The sequence below is a fragment of the Aulonocara stuartgranti genome (assembly GCF_965226115.1).
Source record: "Aulonocara stuartgranti genome assembly, chromosome: 17".
NCBI classification, from domain to species: domain Eukaryota; kingdom Metazoa; phylum Chordata; class Actinopteri; order Cichliformes; family Cichlidae; genus Aulonocara; species Aulonocara stuartgranti.
Window position 1 is genome coordinate 24,651,850 of NC_138953.1, and position 18,221 is coordinate 24,670,070.

Sequence of the window (18,221 nt, forward strand, 5' to 3'; positions counted from 1 at the left end):
CATCTGTCTCAATTGCATCTTAACCTGTTGAGGTCATTTTGAGTTTATTGCTTTCTTGTTGGATCCATTTGCTCCTAGTTTTGCATCAAATGCAGTTGATTCACCTGAGGATTACATGTCGATAAGTATGAGGAAATGAAAATCTGCTCTTCTTTTCTTGCTTTCCTGAGCAGAGAGAGTTGCTGCAAACCTAAAGGCCGTCGTTTGATATTTTTGATTTATTTATTTATTTTGTGTGCAGAAATGAGAAAAACCCGTCACTTTGTGCATGGTTCGTATCTTTGCACAGCGCAGATTTAGCCTGGGGTGAATTATCCTCTATGCTTTTCATCTCTTGATTGTGCTCCTTTGCCTTTACTGTGACTTTGTTTATACTAGAAGTAATGTTTTGACAGGGTGTGTGAATGATGGAGTTTCTATAGGAGCCTCCCTGCAAATAGTTTCCATCATAAAAACTCATGCTGACTCTGTGTGAGGCTCATGTTTTTCTTCCTTCGCTCCCTCGTCTCTCCATTTGTGATATTTGAGAAAAAGTTTGCTTTTCATTCAATTCTGAAATCACTTTCATGTGAGAACACTGATGACGTCACATTTTCCTGAAAGTCTTTAAACACGTATCAATTCATTCCTTCAAGGGAAAACCATGTGACTGTGAGTTATGTTTATACAAGAAAACAGTGTGTAGTTTATCCATTAGGATATCCATGTAGCTCAGAGCTGTGTATTTTAGTTTGCTTTTCCCAGGCAGATCTACATTTCAACATAATTTATATACCATCTCCCGATTTTATGAGCTCTTATATTTCAAGAAACATTAACTTAAAGCCTTATTTATCTTGCATTGCAAATGCAGCTGTTTGCTCAAACAATACAGATCCCCTTGTATCATCTCTTATTTCAGACCAACGTCCACAGCTCCGAAGCAGTTGCCCAAGAGCGTCTGTCACGACTTGAGAGTGACAAAGAGTGTCTCATTCTTCAGGTGCGTGAGCAAAGCTCTCTGTCACGGCTGCAAAACAGCCGAGCAATTTGTCTTGAATGTGCAATTAAGTGTTATTGTGGCTATTAGCACTTGTGTTATTAGTGGGATCAAAGGCACGCTTTCAGTTCTTTTTGTAAGCTTGCAGCATGTTGCCAAAATTAAACAATAGATTTGGAAGAAATCTGGTGGAAGGGAACAAATTATTATTTCTCCATTCTTATTTTAAGCCACAGTGTCGCTGCATGTGCACTAAAAATTGCTTCTTTTATGAATTCATGTGCTCGGTTCTGTTAGTACAGGCCCAAATATGTCTATTTTTTCCTCCAATAGTTGTAACCTTTATTTTAACTGTTAGGCAAATCTGTGCAGGCATTTGAGACTGTTTACATAAAATACACTTTGTGGCAACTACATTAATGCTAGAGGAGGTCTCAAATAAAATGACACTGTGTCTTTGAGGGATGTTCATAGAACAAAATCAAGATTGAATATGTGACATGAATGTTCAGGCTACTTTGGCAGAAAGTGTTAAATTGAAAACGCCTTAATCAAGTGCTCATGATTGTGACTCACTTGAAATCCATCCATGGATAATATTTGATATTAGAGCTGATTACATTTCAGAGCTTTTTCTTGGCCAGACAGATAGTTATGAGTCAAAGAAGTTGCCAAGTTCATTAAACAAATAGTTTTCTTTTGTTTTTTGTGTGATTTATCAGTTAGTAGTCAGATTTGGTTACCTTTTAGACAGAGCCAGCTGTTCCTCCCCCAATTTCCAGCCTCGGTGTTGAGCGAAACTCTCTGCCTGCTGGATGTAGTTACATATTTTCCACACAGACACATGAGAATAGTGTTGACCACCACACTGACTCTCTGCAAGAAAGTACATAAGCATATTCCCCCAAAATGTCAAACTAATGTCTCTGTGCTTTAAAGGTCATAAAACATGTTTCACTATTGTCTAGGTAAGCGTTTTAACAGACCAGGTGGAGGTGCAAGGTGAAAAGATTCGAGATCTAGACAGCTGTCTTGAGCAACATCACGAGAAACTCAATGCTACTGAGCAGCTTCTTCAGCAGGTAAGGGCTCTTTCTATACTTGCATTGAATGCCAGTTAACGGTGGTTTGAGATAGCCGAGACCACCCATTTTGAAACTTTCTTCTTTCCTGGTAATAGTGCAGCCTTTACTGCATGTGAATGTTGCTCCACAGGAGCTTTTGAACCGGACAGCACTGGAGACCCAGAAGCTGGAGCTTATGACCGAGGTGTCCAGCCTGAAGCTGAAGCTATCTACTGTGGAGAGAGATCACAGAGGCAATGAGGTAGAGCACCTTCCTCGAAATGTAGGCTGTAAAAAGAAGCACGCATTCTAATTGTCAGATGCACCTGCACCTCGTCTAATGTGCCGTGCGACTCTGAATCCTGGCAGCCACCGACTTATTGTTTTAAAGTCACAAAGGTCGGCCTCACTCGGCTGGACTGAGATCTGTCATGTGGTGCAACGTGAACTTCTTTAAGGGTTACAGAAGATATTTAAACAGTCCTTGTGCTCCAGCAGCTGTTTCCTGCCAAAATAACCCCCACCCACCCATACTCCCTTTCTCCACTCTCACAGGCTAAAAAGCTTTCCATACACTGTTCTCGGAAGCTGGGATATATTATGTGTACTTTCCACGCAGTAAAAGGATATAAATTTTTTCCCCCCGTTTTTGGTGCCGTTTAGCTTTAAATGAAAACCCTGATTGGCCGTCTTGTCTGTCCTAGTTTTCATGACCTTATAATGTTACCTTGAGCAGCTTTTTGACACATTCAAAATCTCACTTCATATTATCAAACCAAACAAACCTATTCTTTCTAACGAGAAAAGTTTGTGTCAAGCATTATGATGATTTGATTAAAACATATCTAAAGGGGAACTCCTTTTCTTTTTCTTTGGGCTCCGTAACACCAGGCGAGTGTAAATGATTAGTAAAAATTTAGATTTATATTGATATATTCTGTAACACTATTAGTCGGTATTTGCTGGGCCTATTTTCCTTATAAATATCCAGAATCAAAATGAGTCCAGTTAATTTTCTGTGCACTCCTTTTGTTACAGTGTAAACTGCAACCAATAGCAGCTAATTCTTTCAGACGCTATATGCCAAGAATAACAGAACAGTACAGCAACACATACTCCAAACAAGTGCTGAGAGTGTGCAAACCTCCCCCAAGAAAATTCACTGTCTGGGCAGTTTCTGCTTTTAAGGCAATGGTATTGTATTTTGTATATATTCATTTGAGCCTACTTTAAGAAGTTTGTAGTACAGTAAAAATCAGACAAGGGTAGCATGACAGATGTTTGCTTTGACTACACTAACATTATGCAGCAGCAGGTAATGTATAATGTGTATTAGTGTGCAGTTTGAGAAGAAGACCTTCAATTCATTCAAACTTCAAGCTAACATGTTTACAAACAGAATGATGACACGTATGCGCGCAAATGCTACCAAAACCAATAACCTTCTTGTACATCAACATGATGAAAATGCTAAAACAATAGCCACACAAAATGTAGAATATCTTACCGTTTGAAGTTGTGACACAAATACAGAAATCACTATATTTGTATGTTCTTCTCTCTCACCCTGCTGTTCATCGCATCCACTTTAAATTTGGGAGGTGCATTGGTGGAGACTTGAAGAAGTGCAGCAGCGTGTTTCGGTTTGTCAGTTTCAGGTCTTTCAAAGGAAGTTCATGACATTAATGGATTCCTTAAGTTTAACAGTCACAGACAAGTACCAAATCTTGTTTAGGGGGCATCTGTAAATTGTGGGTACAACAAAATAAACTTGGTTCTACTTGGTCCGAACAGGCTTTGCGCTGTTATACTTTTCATGATATTAGCTGAGTGAGACGGTTTTAAAGTCACATTTTCTCTGAAATCCCAAACCCTGTTCTCAATACAAATGAAGATGATATAAACAAGAAGTAATCAAATATTTTCTGTGTACCAACAACAGTCCTCCTTGAAGAATGAAGGGTTTACAATCACAAAAAAAGTAAATACCCATTGCATTTAAAGTCAGTTTCCCAGGCCTCCTACACTGTTGCTGATTGGGATAAAAGGAGTTTCACATTAATTAACCGTGACCCTTCCCTTAAGTCTAGGATTTGTCTCCATGTGTAGACTGAGCTCCTCATATTCCCTCCTGAGAGACATCAGTCTGAAAATAATGTTGATGCCTTTGGCAAGAATGTTCCTTCTGCTGAAGAAGGGGAGAAAAAAAAAACAGACATCTCTCCCACGCACAGTCTCCACGAAGCTCTCCAGTTCAGGTTTGTATCAGAGTTTAGCGGTTAATGGGAGTTCTGTTTTCCTCCCCAGGGCTTGTACCAGGAAGTGACGGACCTGCGGTTCAGGGTTACTGATATAGAGAATCAAAGAGTGCAGTGTGAGAAGAAACTCAAAGCTACCAAAGTGAGTGTCTGTAGTTCACATCCAGTCAGCAAACGGCTTTGTAATTGACCATAACCATAATCTGAATATGTTTTAATCTTTTGAAATGCATCATTACATGTTTAAATCCTTCTGATTTTCCCCGTGACATTTTTCTCTGTTTATTCTTCTTTTCCACCCCTCTTCTATTTGGCTTCTGCTTTTTATTTCTTCTGTTATGTTAACATCTTACTGCAACATGTTAATCTGTCAAGCGTCCAAAGTGGAACACTGGTCGGTTCACTGGACTTGAGGTGAAGGTTTAATCTCCAGCCCCCCCCCCCCCCCCCCCTTTTTTTTTTTCTTTTTTCTCCTTTCTGGCCCTTAAGATCCTCTAAGCCTGCTCTCCTCCTTCACTGCTGCGCACTGATTTCCTGACTTTCACCACACTTGCTGTAAGTGCTCCCACCAGTACTAAAATCCTGTATTAACTTTTTGTTCTATCCCCACTGGGATAGGTTAATTGGATAACCCAAATTGTCACTAGGTGTGAATGTGTGAATGGAAGTGAGTGCGAATGGTTGTCTGTCCCTGTGTGTTGGCCCTGCGACAGACTGGCGACCTGTCCCGGGTGTACCCCGCCTCTCGCCCTATGACAGCTGGGATAGGCTCCAGCGCCCCCCGCGACCCTGAAAAAGGATAAGCGGAAGCGAATGGATGGATGGAACTTTTTGTTCTCTACACCTGTAGAGCAAAATAATGTTGACCGAAGCATTGCTAATCAGCAAGTGTTGTTTTTTGTTTTGTTTTTTTTCTTTTGAGTAGGAGGGTGGTATTTCTCCATTTATAAATCTGCACATCTTGTAAATTTTCTATATTAAAGTAGTTGAGTTTTTAATTAGTAGTTTTTGTGTGAGATACTAGTCTGCATGCTGACTGTTATGCAATTTGTTGATTAGCTTGAGTTTGCGCTGAATCACATCACTTGTGCCACAGTGTGTTTGCAGTGTTTTGGTAACGCAGCTCTCCACTTATTCTACATATAACATTTAGTTTACCTGAGCATGTGAATTTGGACACGTTTCTATGGAGAAACGTCAGAGTTTCATTTATTTTGCAGGTATTTAGTTGTCGTTTTTCAAATCATTGAACTTATGTAAATATTCATCTGATAGAGGCAATAGTTGAAAAACAAGACGGTCTCAAGTCATATGACATTAATTTGTACACGTATTTTCAAGGGGCTTCATTAGTACTTTAGTCTAGTCTATACATAGACTGTAGATAAAGGGTGGACTTGCCGCTCTGACCTCACTCAACGGGTCAGTAAGCTACAGTTTTTGAAGACCAAGGTCAGCAACCTGACTGACCTTGTTTTTGGAAGCCAGATGGGAGCCCACTTGGATGAGAACATTAGGTTTAAGGTAATCGGCTAAATGCAAATTTCTGGTGCAGTCGTTGTCTCTGCAGAGTTATTTGCCTGCGCAAAGAGATTTGCAAACTATCTACACACGCTTTGTGCAGTCCTCAAATAACCCAGTAGTATGTAGCTTCATGTGGATGATGCTGTATATCAGCGGTCTCCAACCTTTTTTGCGCCACGGACCGGTTTATGCCCGACAATGTTTTCATGGACCGGCCTTTAAGGTGTCACGGATAAATACAACAAAATAAAACTAGTACCGGTACGGGGAAAAAAAGGTTTATTCATAACACACGTGAAAAGACCCAGGAAAACCGAGTAAACGATAACAAAATAACGCTGAAAACCGATTAAAAACCCTGAAAACTATACATTTCACACCTGAGCCTCAACTCTCGCGGCCCGGTACCAAACGACTCACGGACCGGTACCGGTCCGAGGCCCGGGGGTTGGGGACCACTGCTGTATATGGTAAGTCACAGCGCAGTTCACCACAAACGGGACAACCTTAAAACAGTCTCCCGCTAAGGTAAAAAAGCATACAGAATAAAGTGGCTGCAGAGAAAACTTTACTTGTTTAACATTCTTCTTCTACAGCTCCTCGTATGTTATAGCTTTTCTTTTCTTTGTGGCTGGCAAGACCAACAGTAGCACAAGCAAGAGTAGGCCATGGATTATGTATTTGTGACACTGCCCCCTGGTGATGGGAAACGGATACAGCATGTAGACGATGATCTGTGAAGCTATCTGTTGGGTGTGCACAGGACCAATGCAGAGGCGCTATATTTTCTAAAGACTAGTTAGACAATAATCTTGCTAACCAATCTAGCAGCGATTCGTATTGTTGGAAGCGATGTTATGCAGACAGCCAGTGGCACCCACCTGTTAATCAAAGTGAATGCACTCCTAATAACTCTATAGCAAGCTAAATCACATTTTAATTGCATGCAGCTCTCAGGCATCATTTTTGAAACAATTTGTTGCTTAAGAGTCACCCTAAAGTTGCTGTGCCTCTGATAATTTAACTTAAGCATACCTTTCTTTCCAGATTGTTTAATGCATTAGATGCTTTTCTCTGCTTCCTAGTATTAAATGCTGCAGATAAATTATGGCTTTGTCAACCCTCATTATAGGAGGAGCTGCAGCTTCTGCAGAGGCAGCTGGAGGAGCGAGAGTTGGAGCTGCAGAAGTTGAAGGATGAGGGCAGACTGAAGGTGGAGAGCCACAACAGAGCTGAGGGGGCAGAAAGAGGTGGGAGCTGTTTTTAATAACTGTCATGTTCTATTTCATGCACTTCAGTTCCAAAATTGGCTTGAGGATTAGAAAAATAGACATTTTCCATTCCAGCAACACTATATCCACCTTCAGAAGCCTTACCAGACAAATATCACACAGCTTTTGTCTGGATTTCTCCATTTCTTCTTTTTTTTAAGTATCTTACATTTCACAGACAGTCTGAGGTAATTTGAACCTGATTTTAGTTTTTTAACTCCCTATCTGTCCGTCTGTATGATCCATACCAAACACATCACTATCTTACTCCTTCCACCCCCACAATTGACCTTATCTTATCCACTCTGATGGAGGAATGTTGTGCTTCTGTCATGCTGGCCTGCCTGTAAACATGTTCTGTGCAGTAAAATCTAAAGACAGGAAGGCTTTTGTTTTGTCTTCAGCCATCTCAGCATAGAGGCACAACAAATCCATCAGAAGTTAGAAATGAAGCAGACTAGAACAATAAATGAGGAACTCGGTTAACGTGCAATTGGGAAACTTGCAGAGAGTAAATGTGCATGCTGCTGACTTCGCTGGCACAAGATTCGAGGCGAAGGTGATTTGATGAGCAACAGGCTTAAGTTGAGACATTTAAGTGGAGTAAATGATGCTCACACACAGAGCTTGAACTCTTCAGAACAGTAGGACAAAGAGTGAAGACGCCAGAGTTTCACCCTAAAAAGTTATTAATGGTGTTTTAAATTGTTTGTTTGCCCAGCACAGGCTAGAAGTCTCACATACTGTAATTTTAAGTGGTGCCTCTGGCCAGCCCAACATTTGCCCTCCAAACCAAATCTGACACAACCTCGCCCGAGGGAATAATCCTGCTCTTCAGCTGCTAGATCTGCCTGTTTTGCTGTTCTTTATGTCTGTGGGTCAGCAGCCGCACTACGCTGGTGTGGCTGCTGGTGGTGAAGAATGCAAGAAATTATACAACATATCAGCCTGTGCACATTTTTTAGGAGTTCATTAGGTTTGGATTACGTTATCAAGTGGCTGGGGGGGGGCACATTTAATTGTGTGGTGTTGCTTGAAAAAACAGACACAGACCCTGTGTTAATCTGTAGCGATAACTAAATCAAGAGATCATTGAAAGCTGAAACAAGAGCCCTTCTGACCAGTACGCTGTGCCCCAGTGGCTTCGTTATTTCTGGTTTCTGTTGGCTGCTTTCAGAGCCCGCAGGAGCTGATGTTTAAATGTTCACAAGTATAAAGCATCTTTTTTCTTCTCCTTTCTCCAGATACTGAAATGTTGAAGATGAAGAGGGTTTTAGAGTCGCTGACGTCAGAGAACGATGAGAAGGTAGTGTGCAGTGCGTCAGCAGCAGCTTTAACTCACTTCGAGTCATCATTGCAATGACATAATGTGTGTCTGTCTCCAGGAACGAAGGATTAAAGAGCTGGAGGAGTCCCTTAAAAAGTGCAAAAAGGTGCAGGAGCTGGTCAGAGGTCAGAAAATCTAACCTCGTAAATTTCAAATTTACTCACATTGATATTTACAGTTTTGTTGTTAAAACGACTTCTGCACTGAGTCAAAGCTGGATTTAAAACATATTTTTAGCTCCTTTTGGTTCTTAAAGTGTTCAAAATAAACATGTAAAACACCTAATTCTCCATTCTAAGAGAGACAGTTTTTGACCCCCAAAACCTGCTGGCGATAGAAAAAGGCATCTTCTCTTTTGAATAATAATTGCTAAAAAACTCTGGTGTACTTCACAAAGCTTCCTTTCGGTTTCTATCCATGATTATTTTCATAGAGCTGCAGGACTTTGTGTTGCCGTTAAAAATACATTTTCTCTCACTGTCAAAGTATGTGTAACTCAAGTGCAAAATACACCCCAAAACCGCCCGTTTGACTGTCAAAAGCCCTGTTTTCTTGTACTTTTATCCACAATGTTGGAATGCTTTTAACACTGCCAATGAACTTTGAAAAGGTAAGACTGATGTTGGTGGGTTTGTGCTTTATGGTGTCCCCGCTGACTGCCCTCACTGCTCTCTCAGAGAAGCTGAATGAAGATGACTACCACGATATCCCAGATGATCCCTCGGTCTCTGCAGCCATGGAGGTTGATCAGGTCACTGTGGAGTTGGAGGGGGAGGCAGGAAGGGGCTTGGGCGAGGTAAACACAACCTCTATCAAAACAGTTCTGACACAGGATGAACCCCAGACTGTGGACTTCCTTTATAAAAACTCAGTTTTGGCCTCCCACTCTGAAATTGTTTCTGCCAGGAATTCAGAGCTTTGGTTCTTGCTGTTCTGTTTGTTGATGTCGGTGCATGCTCTGCTTTAGGAAAGTGTTTTTGCTTCATTATGCTTTTATCTGTTGTCTCAGTCTGTTCCATGCATAGCGGTGCTCTCTGAAATGAACGAACTGGACAGAGAGCGACAGCTTCAGGCAGCCGGAAGGTAAAACTCAAGCTTCCACATGTGATTGCTGTAATTAAAAGACATCGTTCTTTTTCTGCTTTATTTAGTTTCACGGGTCAAATGAAGTAATTTACATTTTGTGCACAAATATCAGTCTACTTCTAGGTGATCTCTGGGAACTTTAACCTTTCTCTAATCAGCGAAACATCAGCTTGAATAAATTTAGATTGTCTAAAGGTGGTGTGTTGGCGATGCTGTTTGCTTTTAGGGACGCAGCATCAAAGTGTAAAAGTTAAGTGTTTGCTGTTGTCGCTGAAATTATTCAGTCGTTTGAGTTAATTTCTTTCATCCCTGCGTTAGACCTCGGTGTGATTAGACTTTTGAGGTTAGTAAAGGTTATTATGGCTGTGTTGGGAATCTGAGGCTACACAGGTTTCCCTACCAGTAACAAGAATAAAGGTGAAATTTGTACTGCACAGCATTAACAACAGGACTGAGTAGAGTCGAAGATTTGTGCCGACATAAAAGGTCTAATCAAGGGACCGATGTGAAAACGCCTGTGTGGGTGTACTTTGAGTGAGCAAAGGCTTTAAGCAGAACAATTTTTAGGTACATCGCATTTAAATGACTCTGTGAAACAATTGCTGCTAATTGCTGGTTAGCAGAATAGTAATTTAATGCATTGTACTGCACAAATTTCATTTTTTCCTTTCTTTTGGTTGATTTTTTTTTTAACACTTTAATTTTAATTATGTAATATTACTTCTACTTGATGTTAAGAACATTTCTAGATTATTAAACCATTTTTTTAGCCTGTGCTTGAGGCCTGAATTCTCATTGTTGTGATTTCAGTACCTTAGACATCCCAGAACCAAGCAGCTCAGCTGGAACCAGCAGCACTGATCAAGTAAGACAAGGCTATCTCTGATGTGCTCTGGCTGATTATACTGTTATACTTATTATTTCTATAATAATATATTCTATTGTTATATCAAAAATACTCAGTACAAAATGTTAAAAAAAAAAAGAAATAGTAATAAGTAGTAGAGTAGATCCTCCTTGTTATGAATGATTAGGACCAGTCACAGGGTCCTCTGTGTAAGCTTGTCCTCCTCTGACACCTAGTGGTGCTTTTTTCCTGTGATTTGTGCTTTAATGCTTCTGTCTCTACATGTTTTTTTTCCCTTCTCATAGGGCCTAAATAAAACAGGACGTAGTTCTTCTTCTCCAACTAAAGGAAACGCCACAAGCGAGGGGAATTTTGGTACCAAGAAAGCCCGCGCTTCATTTGGCCGGGGCTTCTTCAAACTACGTGGAGGCAAGCAGACGGGCAGCGCCCCGAACCTCGGTGAGCTTTGCCATCTTGTAGAAGGCATTTGATTTTTTTTCCCCTGTATTTGTTTATGTGTGTGTTTTTATTTTATTACTTATGTTCATGTTTCCTTCATGGCTCTGTAAATTGTGAAGATCGCAACCGGAGTGCCAGTGCACCTGTGTTAGGTACAGTGAAGCAGAGTGGCTTTTTGGCCTGCAGCATGGCAGCTGTGGGTGAGACAGCTGGATGCACTGAAGCCAGCACTGACACGACAATGTAAACATTTATCTTACATGAATCCTTGTCATGCTGGTCTTTCATAGAAACACTCTCCTGAAAAATGAGTGTTTCCCAACTTTTTTGTTGCTGTTGTTCATGACATCTTATGTTTATGAGTTTATAAATATAATTGTTTTCTCTTTCACTGTTTCAATATTTATATCTCAAAGATCTGAAGAGATAAAACCAGACTGAGTTGCAAGAAAAGTTGGAAACCACTAAAGGCTATTCTTTATTGGGATTTCTTTTTTTCTTCTCTCAACCATTTGCTTGCAGCTTACTCTGACGTGTTTCTATCAAAGTTATCACAAAAATATCCAGTTGTCTTTTATCCACGACATTAAACCATCTGCAATTATGCCGTTTTTAGTGTTTTTCCAGGTTACATTTCTTTTGCATTACTACTTTGTAAATGAGTAGATGTTTGCATGTGTGATGCTTCTCCAGTTTGTGTTGATTTCGTCCTGTTTGAATCCAGAGATCTCTGGAATCTCTGTGCTCATGGTGGTGGGTCATCCATGCTTGCTCCAGCTTGTATAGTCTCACATGTGTAATTGACTTTCACAGCTGAGACGGCGCACAAAGGCACAGAGCACCTCGACTTGGCCGGTGCTCCTCCACGGAAATCCCACGATAAATCGCCTCCAACGTCCTCGCCCGAAACCAAAAAGAAGTCCAAAGGGTTCAAGAGATTCTTTGGCAGGTAAGACTCAGCGACGCGTCGTCGGTGTTTGAGCTGGAGGAAATGTATCTTTGATCATTTCTAACGTAATTGCGATGCAGGTTAAAGAGGAGCCACTCTACCTCCTTCAACCTTGACGATGCAGCCGAGATGGAGTTCAGAAGGGGTGGAGTCAGAGCTACAGCCGGCCCCAGACTCGGCTGGTCACGCGACACCAAACAAATGTAGGCGTTCAAAAACCATTTTAGAACATCTTAATTATAAAATAAGTAAACCGTTATTGTATTAATTATTAACTGCTGCATATAAGGGCAAAACTACAAAGTGTTTTTCCCATTTGAGGGTTTTAAGAATGCTGTTTACTGATGTTCGTCCTCTCTCCTCTCAGTGCTGTTGATCTTCCTTTCTCACGGTGGAGCAAAGAGGAAGTTTGTGCGTGGCTTCATGAGCAGGGCCTCGGGTTTTATGTCGCGCAGGGTCAGAGCTGGATCAAATCAGGACAAACATTACTGCAAGCATCACACCATGACTTAGAGAAGGTAACGGTGACAGCAGTAGAAACATGTTGTCTATGTATACCAGAGGTGGGACCAAGTCATTGTTTTGCAAGTCTCAAGTAAGTCTCAAGTCTTTATCCTCAAGTCAAGTCTCAAGTAATGTCAGGCAAGTCAGAGTCGAGTCTCAAGTCACTGGTGTAAAAGTTCGAGTAAAGTCACAAGTCTGAAATTTTGAATTTCAAGTCCTTTCGAGTCTTTAAAAAAAAAAAAAAAAAAAGAAAACAACGAAAAAATAATGTTGCAGTTATGCTAAATGTAAATATTAGACCATGTAATTTTTAACTCTGTGTTTTTCTCAACACATGACAAAATAGTGAACTTAGAAAATATACACAAATTGTGAAATTGCACCTCTTTAAAATGCAGCTCAATTAAACCTAGCTCCAAGAATAATTTTCACCGACAGTTCTGAGATAAGCTGCATGTTATTCTTGGATGCGGTTGTAGGACCAGCTTTAAAATCGCATGACAAAAATATCATACATATTAAAAAAAACTGCATCACCAACGTAGCCTGGACAACATTTGCTAGTTAGATGAAGTCAGCTATCTCATCGTAGCATATTTATATGCATATTTATAATCATACGGTTCTTGGAGTGAGTGCACACACTCATGAAGTTTAGTAACTTCCGGTCACTGCAACAAGCCCAGGTACAGTTTACCGACGGATGGGTGCAGGACCTTGAAATGCACCGTGTAGAACGAAAGACCATCGTACGTATCATAAGTTTACCAGTCTCACAAATCGTCTCCATAAATACACATTCCTTAACCGTTTATTAATAGGACCTTTGAGCTCAAGGATAATTAATTAGTAGTGGAAATAATTTCTGGTACGCGTTACAGAAATGTAGCAGTGACAATAATACTGTATGCTGTAATCGTACTGGGCAATTAGTGATACAAAACAACTGTTTTATCCTGTGAATAAAAGTATATGTTTTTGTCAATGTACCATAATAACAGAAGCGAAACGCAATATTGTGTCAGGACAATTCACTATTTATGCACAATAAACAAAGGAGCATAGCGCGACAATTTCTGTTCAGCGTCAGACTTGCTTGTAACCTATATCACCAATTATGTTATGAAAATGACGTATTAACTACTAAAAAACACTGACCTTCGTGTAAATGCTTGGAGCAGACTAACCTGTGAGCTGGAGGGTTCTGGGACGTTATATTTGGTCTTTGAATGGCTGCAATCCAGGCCATCCATCGCCTCTTTGTTACTTCGGAAACATGGCTCGAACAATTTCTCTTCAACGACGTAATCCGATAACAACCGATCTCTTTACCCGTCGGCTTCCCGTGGCTGTCATGCGACCGGCTATTGCAGTTAATAATACAATAGCTTCTTGACATTTTTGTGTTTCTTTTTATCGCTGTGTGACTGATTTCAATTGAAAGCCTGTGTGCGCTAGTACTTCTTGCCACGAGTTCCCAGAATCCTTTGCGGTTTTACCCCTGAATGACGTCACATTTTCAATCTCTATATAATATGTATGTTAAATTTTATATTTGGGGTGAAATATCAAGTCTTTTCAAGTAAACCGGTTCAAGTCCAATTCAAGTCCCAGGTCATTGGTGTAAAAGTCTAAGTCAAGTCACAAGTCTTAGAACATGCCACTTCATGTGAATTACACGATTTGCTAAGTTTCTACTAAAACAGGCAGAATAAACGTCACACTATGTTTCAGGAGCTGGGCGTGAAGCACCCTCTGCACAGGAAGAAGCTGCAGCTGGCCCTGCAGGCTGTCGGATCAGAAGAAGAAGATCTGAAGGGCAAACTAGACCACAACTGGGTGACGAGTGAGTGTCGTCGTCTCACGGCCTGCACGTATCATCTCCATTAGCTTTGATTCAAACAGGCTGTTTGTTTTCAGGATGGCTGGATGACATCGGTCTCCCGCAGTACAAAAGTCACTTTGATGAGGCTCGAATTGATGGACGCACGCTGCACTACATGACAGTGGTGAGCTCCGTCAGAGCTTTTAGATTTACTCTTATTAGAAAGTTCAAAAATAGCTGTTCTTTAATATTCTTTCTGATTTTTGTGTGAATAAGTCATTCGACAGGTGACGTGTGTAGGTGGTAACTCTTTGTTGTTATCCCAGGAGGACCTGCTGTCTCTGAAGGTTGGCAGTGTTCTCCATCACCTCAGCATCAAGAGGGCCATCCAGGTCCTCCGCCTCAACTCTTACGACCCCAACTGTCTCAGACGCCGTCCCTCTGATGAGGTATCACGCAGAAGTCCCAACCCAACCTTCTCTTTTGCTTTAAACCCGTCATTTTTAAAATTTAATTATTAATTTCTTTCCCTCGTCGTCCAGAGCAACGTCACACCAGCAGAGATCTCGCAGTGGACCAACCACAGAGTGATGGAGTGGCTCCGCTCCGTGGACCTGGCGGAATATGCCCCCAACCTGAGGGGGAGTGGTGTTCACGGAGGGCTGATGGTGAGCATTATATACACAAAAATAAACACAGGAGACAGAATAAACTGTGGAAACTGCAAATTAGAGGTCACGAAATGTGTAACAGAGGCTGTAAAGAGCTGAAAAAGCAGTGCCTTCATCAGGTTTGAATAAGCTGTTCCACCTAAGATCATTTTTCCTCAAGTCACTGGTGCTGCATATTTCTTTTATATAATCACACTAAATGGAGCCTGCTTTGGTGCTCAGTGTGCAGAAAATGCATTCAAAGAAACTTGGCAGCCGTTATTAAAAGGTTACTGGGGAAAAGAACCCACAAACCTAAATATGAGCAGTTTCATGTAGGAACTATTTTCTTTCTAGTATCTAAGAACCGACAAACTAAAAGGAAACACTTACAGCTCAGCTGAGAGGGATGTCATAAATGTTTAGATGCCTTCAGTCTCATTAGTTTGTGCATTTCATCGCAGGAGAATTGATTCTTTCTTGTGATATACTTTGCATAACTGCATCGGAAAATAATTCCTATACAAGACTACTCAAAGCAAAGGGAAAGACTTCACGACTGGGACATAATTGAGGTGAACTGTCTTTAAAGCAACTGCAATCATTTACATGTCAGGCTGTCTGTTTATTACTTCACTAGCAAAGAGCACACGGTGAACTGCCTACATTTCTGACTTTAAGCTTCTGTCTTTTAACAAATAATAATGATTAAGTCCCCTCTGCTGCTCTGCGTCATTCATACATACATTTTTATTTTTTTGACCTTGCACCGCGATGTTTCATCTGCCTGTTCTGAAGGTGTTGGAGCCTCGATTCAATGTGGAAGCTCTCGCCCTTCTGCTCAACATTCCTCCCAACAAAACCCTGCTGAGACGCCACCTGGCCACCCATTTCCACCTGCTCATTGGCTCCGAAGCGCAGCGGCTCAAACAGGACTGTCTGGAAAACCCAGACTACATTGTCCTCACAGCAACGGCCAAGGTCAAGGTAACTGCACGCTGTTTCACAACAAACCCTCCCTGCTACAGAGAGGAACTTATCATTATTGCAGACTCTAAACAGATCAGCGGTACCAAAACTGGCAAACCAAAAGTAAAAAAGTAAACCTAGCAAAAAAAAAAAGCCTCTCAATTCTTACAGATCTGAACTTCTGTGTTTTTTCACCTCTTTGGACAGCAGGCTGTATTTAAAGCATGGATGGTGAAACTGAAGCTATTCCACACTTAGTAGCCTCTTGTCAATCATAGAGTAGCCACGCCCTAAAGCATAACATGCTTTGTCTTTTTTATGTTCATATAAGATGTGAAACTTGCAATTAAGAGCATGATCATAAATCAAATAAGCAGTACTTTCATTTTCCCAGAGTCTCTTTTATATTAATCTCCTGCATACGGTCGGCAAACCTTTTAAAAGAGAAGCATCTAAATGAGAAAGTAAATAAGCTCTGTTCCCATAAATATCAAAGCGTTAAGCCCAGTAGAGTTTCCCAACACTAATAATACTTTTAAATAAAGTAGCTGTTTCTCAGGACATGAATGAGCTTGTCTGCTACTTGGAAGGTCGGCAGTTCAATCCCCAGCTCCTCTAGCCTGAAGTATACTTGGGCAAGATGCTGAACCCTGAGTTCTCCCTGATGCATTTATTGGAGTGTGAATGTTAAATGTGATGTGTGGGTGAATGAGGCTTGTAGTAAATACAGCAAACGCTCATGTTACGAGCTGGCCATCTGCTAATTGTGTCCTTTATCCTCCTTCAGCCGAGGCGCTTGTCGTTTGGAGGTTTTGGCACTCTGAGGAAGAAACGTCAGGACGACGGTGAGGAGTACGTGTGCCCCATGAATGTGGAAATGCCAAAAAACAGCAGCTTCCAGACTAGCGCCCAGATCTACGAGGATAACCTTGAGCACCTGGAACAGGTACACACTTTCCCAGTTACACTTATTTGTAACACAATAAATTAGTTTTGTTTTTAAGTGAATTTGAGTTGATTCTGTCACTTTTCACAGATGGAGGACTCTGAAGGAACCGTCAGACAGATAGGAGCCTTTTCTGAGGGAATCAACAATCTGACGGTGAGAAGCTGACCTGCTCCGGTGTGATCACACAGAACACGCTGTCCATCGACTACACTGAACGCTTTTCTGTGCTCCTGTGTTTCAGAGCATGCTGAAGGATGACGTGTTTTTCCGGGAAGTGTCGGCATGCCCTCCAGAGTATGATCCCTCAGAAATGCACAGTAACTCAAACATCTGATATCAGAGCTCCGCAAGCTTCATGGAAAAAGAACGAACTGTGCAAACTTCATCCTGTGGTCTATCTCTCGCTACCGCTGATCAGCTTTTGTAAGAGAACATGTCAGACTAACAATATTTCCATCTTTCACATGTACACATCTATATTTATTGAAGCTGTCCAAAATGTAACATGTGAACTGAAAATGCAAAGTGTTCTCAAATTAACATACCTCTTTATGAATTTTGTCACTCATGCCTTTGTTTTTCAGTATTCGGTGATTTTAAACTTTGTGTGTTTCAGCCCGTATTTGAAAGGGCTTGTCTTCAGTTGTGTTCACTGATTCCGTTTGTGAGAAGTGCTTACATTCAAGGTTATGATTTTATTTGAACACATGTTAAAATTGATGCCTCACAGAAATCGAGTGAGGCAGGGCGAGCAGCATTTTTGTGTGTGGTGCTCACAGAATTGCATTTTGACCCAGTTGAGCGTTGTGCAAGCTGAAGGCTTTTTGAAAAATTACTTTCTTCAAATCCTGATTTGTATCCAGGCTCTCTGGGGCACCAATGCTGGACGAAGTGCTGTGGCTATTTTTTGGGGTTAACATTTTACTGTGAGCACCACCACCTCATAACAGATCAAGCTACTAGTATCTATGGATGTTAAGCTATGTGCTTACACTATCAGTTAGAACCGTGAGGGCACTGTTATGCTACAACGTGTGATATATAGACTGGGAATGGGGGAACAGGCACACCTGGCTCAAGGAAATCACTGTTCACCACTAAACTAGTAGGGATGGTCTTTTAAAAAAAAACAAACAAAACCCATTAATATCAAATGGTCTTCTCAGTCTTAATATATATTTTCCCAGCGGAAGAAGCACACCTAAAAACATTAATGACAGAGATTAGATGTTACTGTCAAATGGGAGAAATTTAGAAAGCCAAAGATGACTTTAGATAAAGTGAGTAAGCATCAAAGACTACTCGAATAGTTCCTGGAGACCAATATATTTTAGCCAGTGTATGCCCATGCCTACTAGCTTAGTAAAGAAGGACATTCTTTTTAAAAAAATAAAAATTACTGCTTATTTTTGTTTTCGCACAGTTTAAATAAAGGTCATGTGAGTTAGGGAGCCATCTGCTTCCTCTTGTTTACAGTCTAAGCTAATCAGCGCCTGGCTGACTGGAGTGTCACATTAACCGTACACACACGAGTGTGTTTCCCTGAAGTGTCCAGCTCTT

General features: G+C 41.0%; 1 protein-coding gene across 2 annotated transcripts in view; it reads left to right on the top strand.

The window, feature by feature from the left end:
- Window positions 1–17,217, top strand: part of ppfibp1a (PPFIA binding protein 1a) — a 30,017-nt gene extending 12,800 nt beyond the window's left edge. For both annotated transcript variants that reach the window (XM_082510455.1, XM_082510456.1), the window contains exons 4-25: window positions 902–982; window positions 1,948–2,061; window positions 2,195–2,305; window positions 4,351–4,443; window positions 6,958–7,075; window positions 8,341–8,402; window positions 8,482–8,548; window positions 9,101–9,219; window positions 9,433–9,506; window positions 10,320–10,374; window positions 10,662–10,815; window positions 11,629–11,764; window positions 11,845–11,967; window positions 12,132–12,282; window positions 14,003–14,114; window positions 14,189–14,277; window positions 14,420–14,542; window positions 14,636–14,761; window positions 15,542–15,730; window positions 16,500–16,658; window positions 16,749–16,814; window positions 16,903–17,217. In XM_082510455.1, the coding sequence (XP_082366581.1) occupies window positions 902–982; window positions 1,948–2,061; window positions 2,195–2,305; window positions 4,351–4,443; window positions 6,958–7,075; window positions 8,341–8,402; window positions 8,482–8,548; window positions 9,101–9,219; window positions 9,433–9,506; window positions 10,320–10,374; window positions 10,662–10,815; window positions 11,629–11,764; window positions 11,845–11,967; window positions 12,132–12,282; window positions 14,003–14,114; window positions 14,189–14,277; window positions 14,420–14,542; window positions 14,636–14,761; window positions 15,542–15,730; window positions 16,500–16,658; window positions 16,749–16,814; window positions 16,903–16,995 (2,415 nt within the window). In that variant the 3' untranslated portion in view covers window positions 16,996–17,217. The remainder of the gene's footprint in view (window positions 1–901; window positions 983–1,947; window positions 2,062–2,194; window positions 2,306–4,350; window positions 4,444–6,957; window positions 7,076–8,340; window positions 8,403–8,481; window positions 8,549–9,100; window positions 9,220–9,432; window positions 9,507–10,319; window positions 10,375–10,661; window positions 10,816–11,628; window positions 11,765–11,844; window positions 11,968–12,131; window positions 12,283–14,002; window positions 14,115–14,188; window positions 14,278–14,419; window positions 14,543–14,635; window positions 14,762–15,541; window positions 15,731–16,499; window positions 16,659–16,748; window positions 16,815–16,902) is intronic.
- The last annotated feature ends 1,004 nt before the right edge of the window (window positions 17,218–18,221 follow it).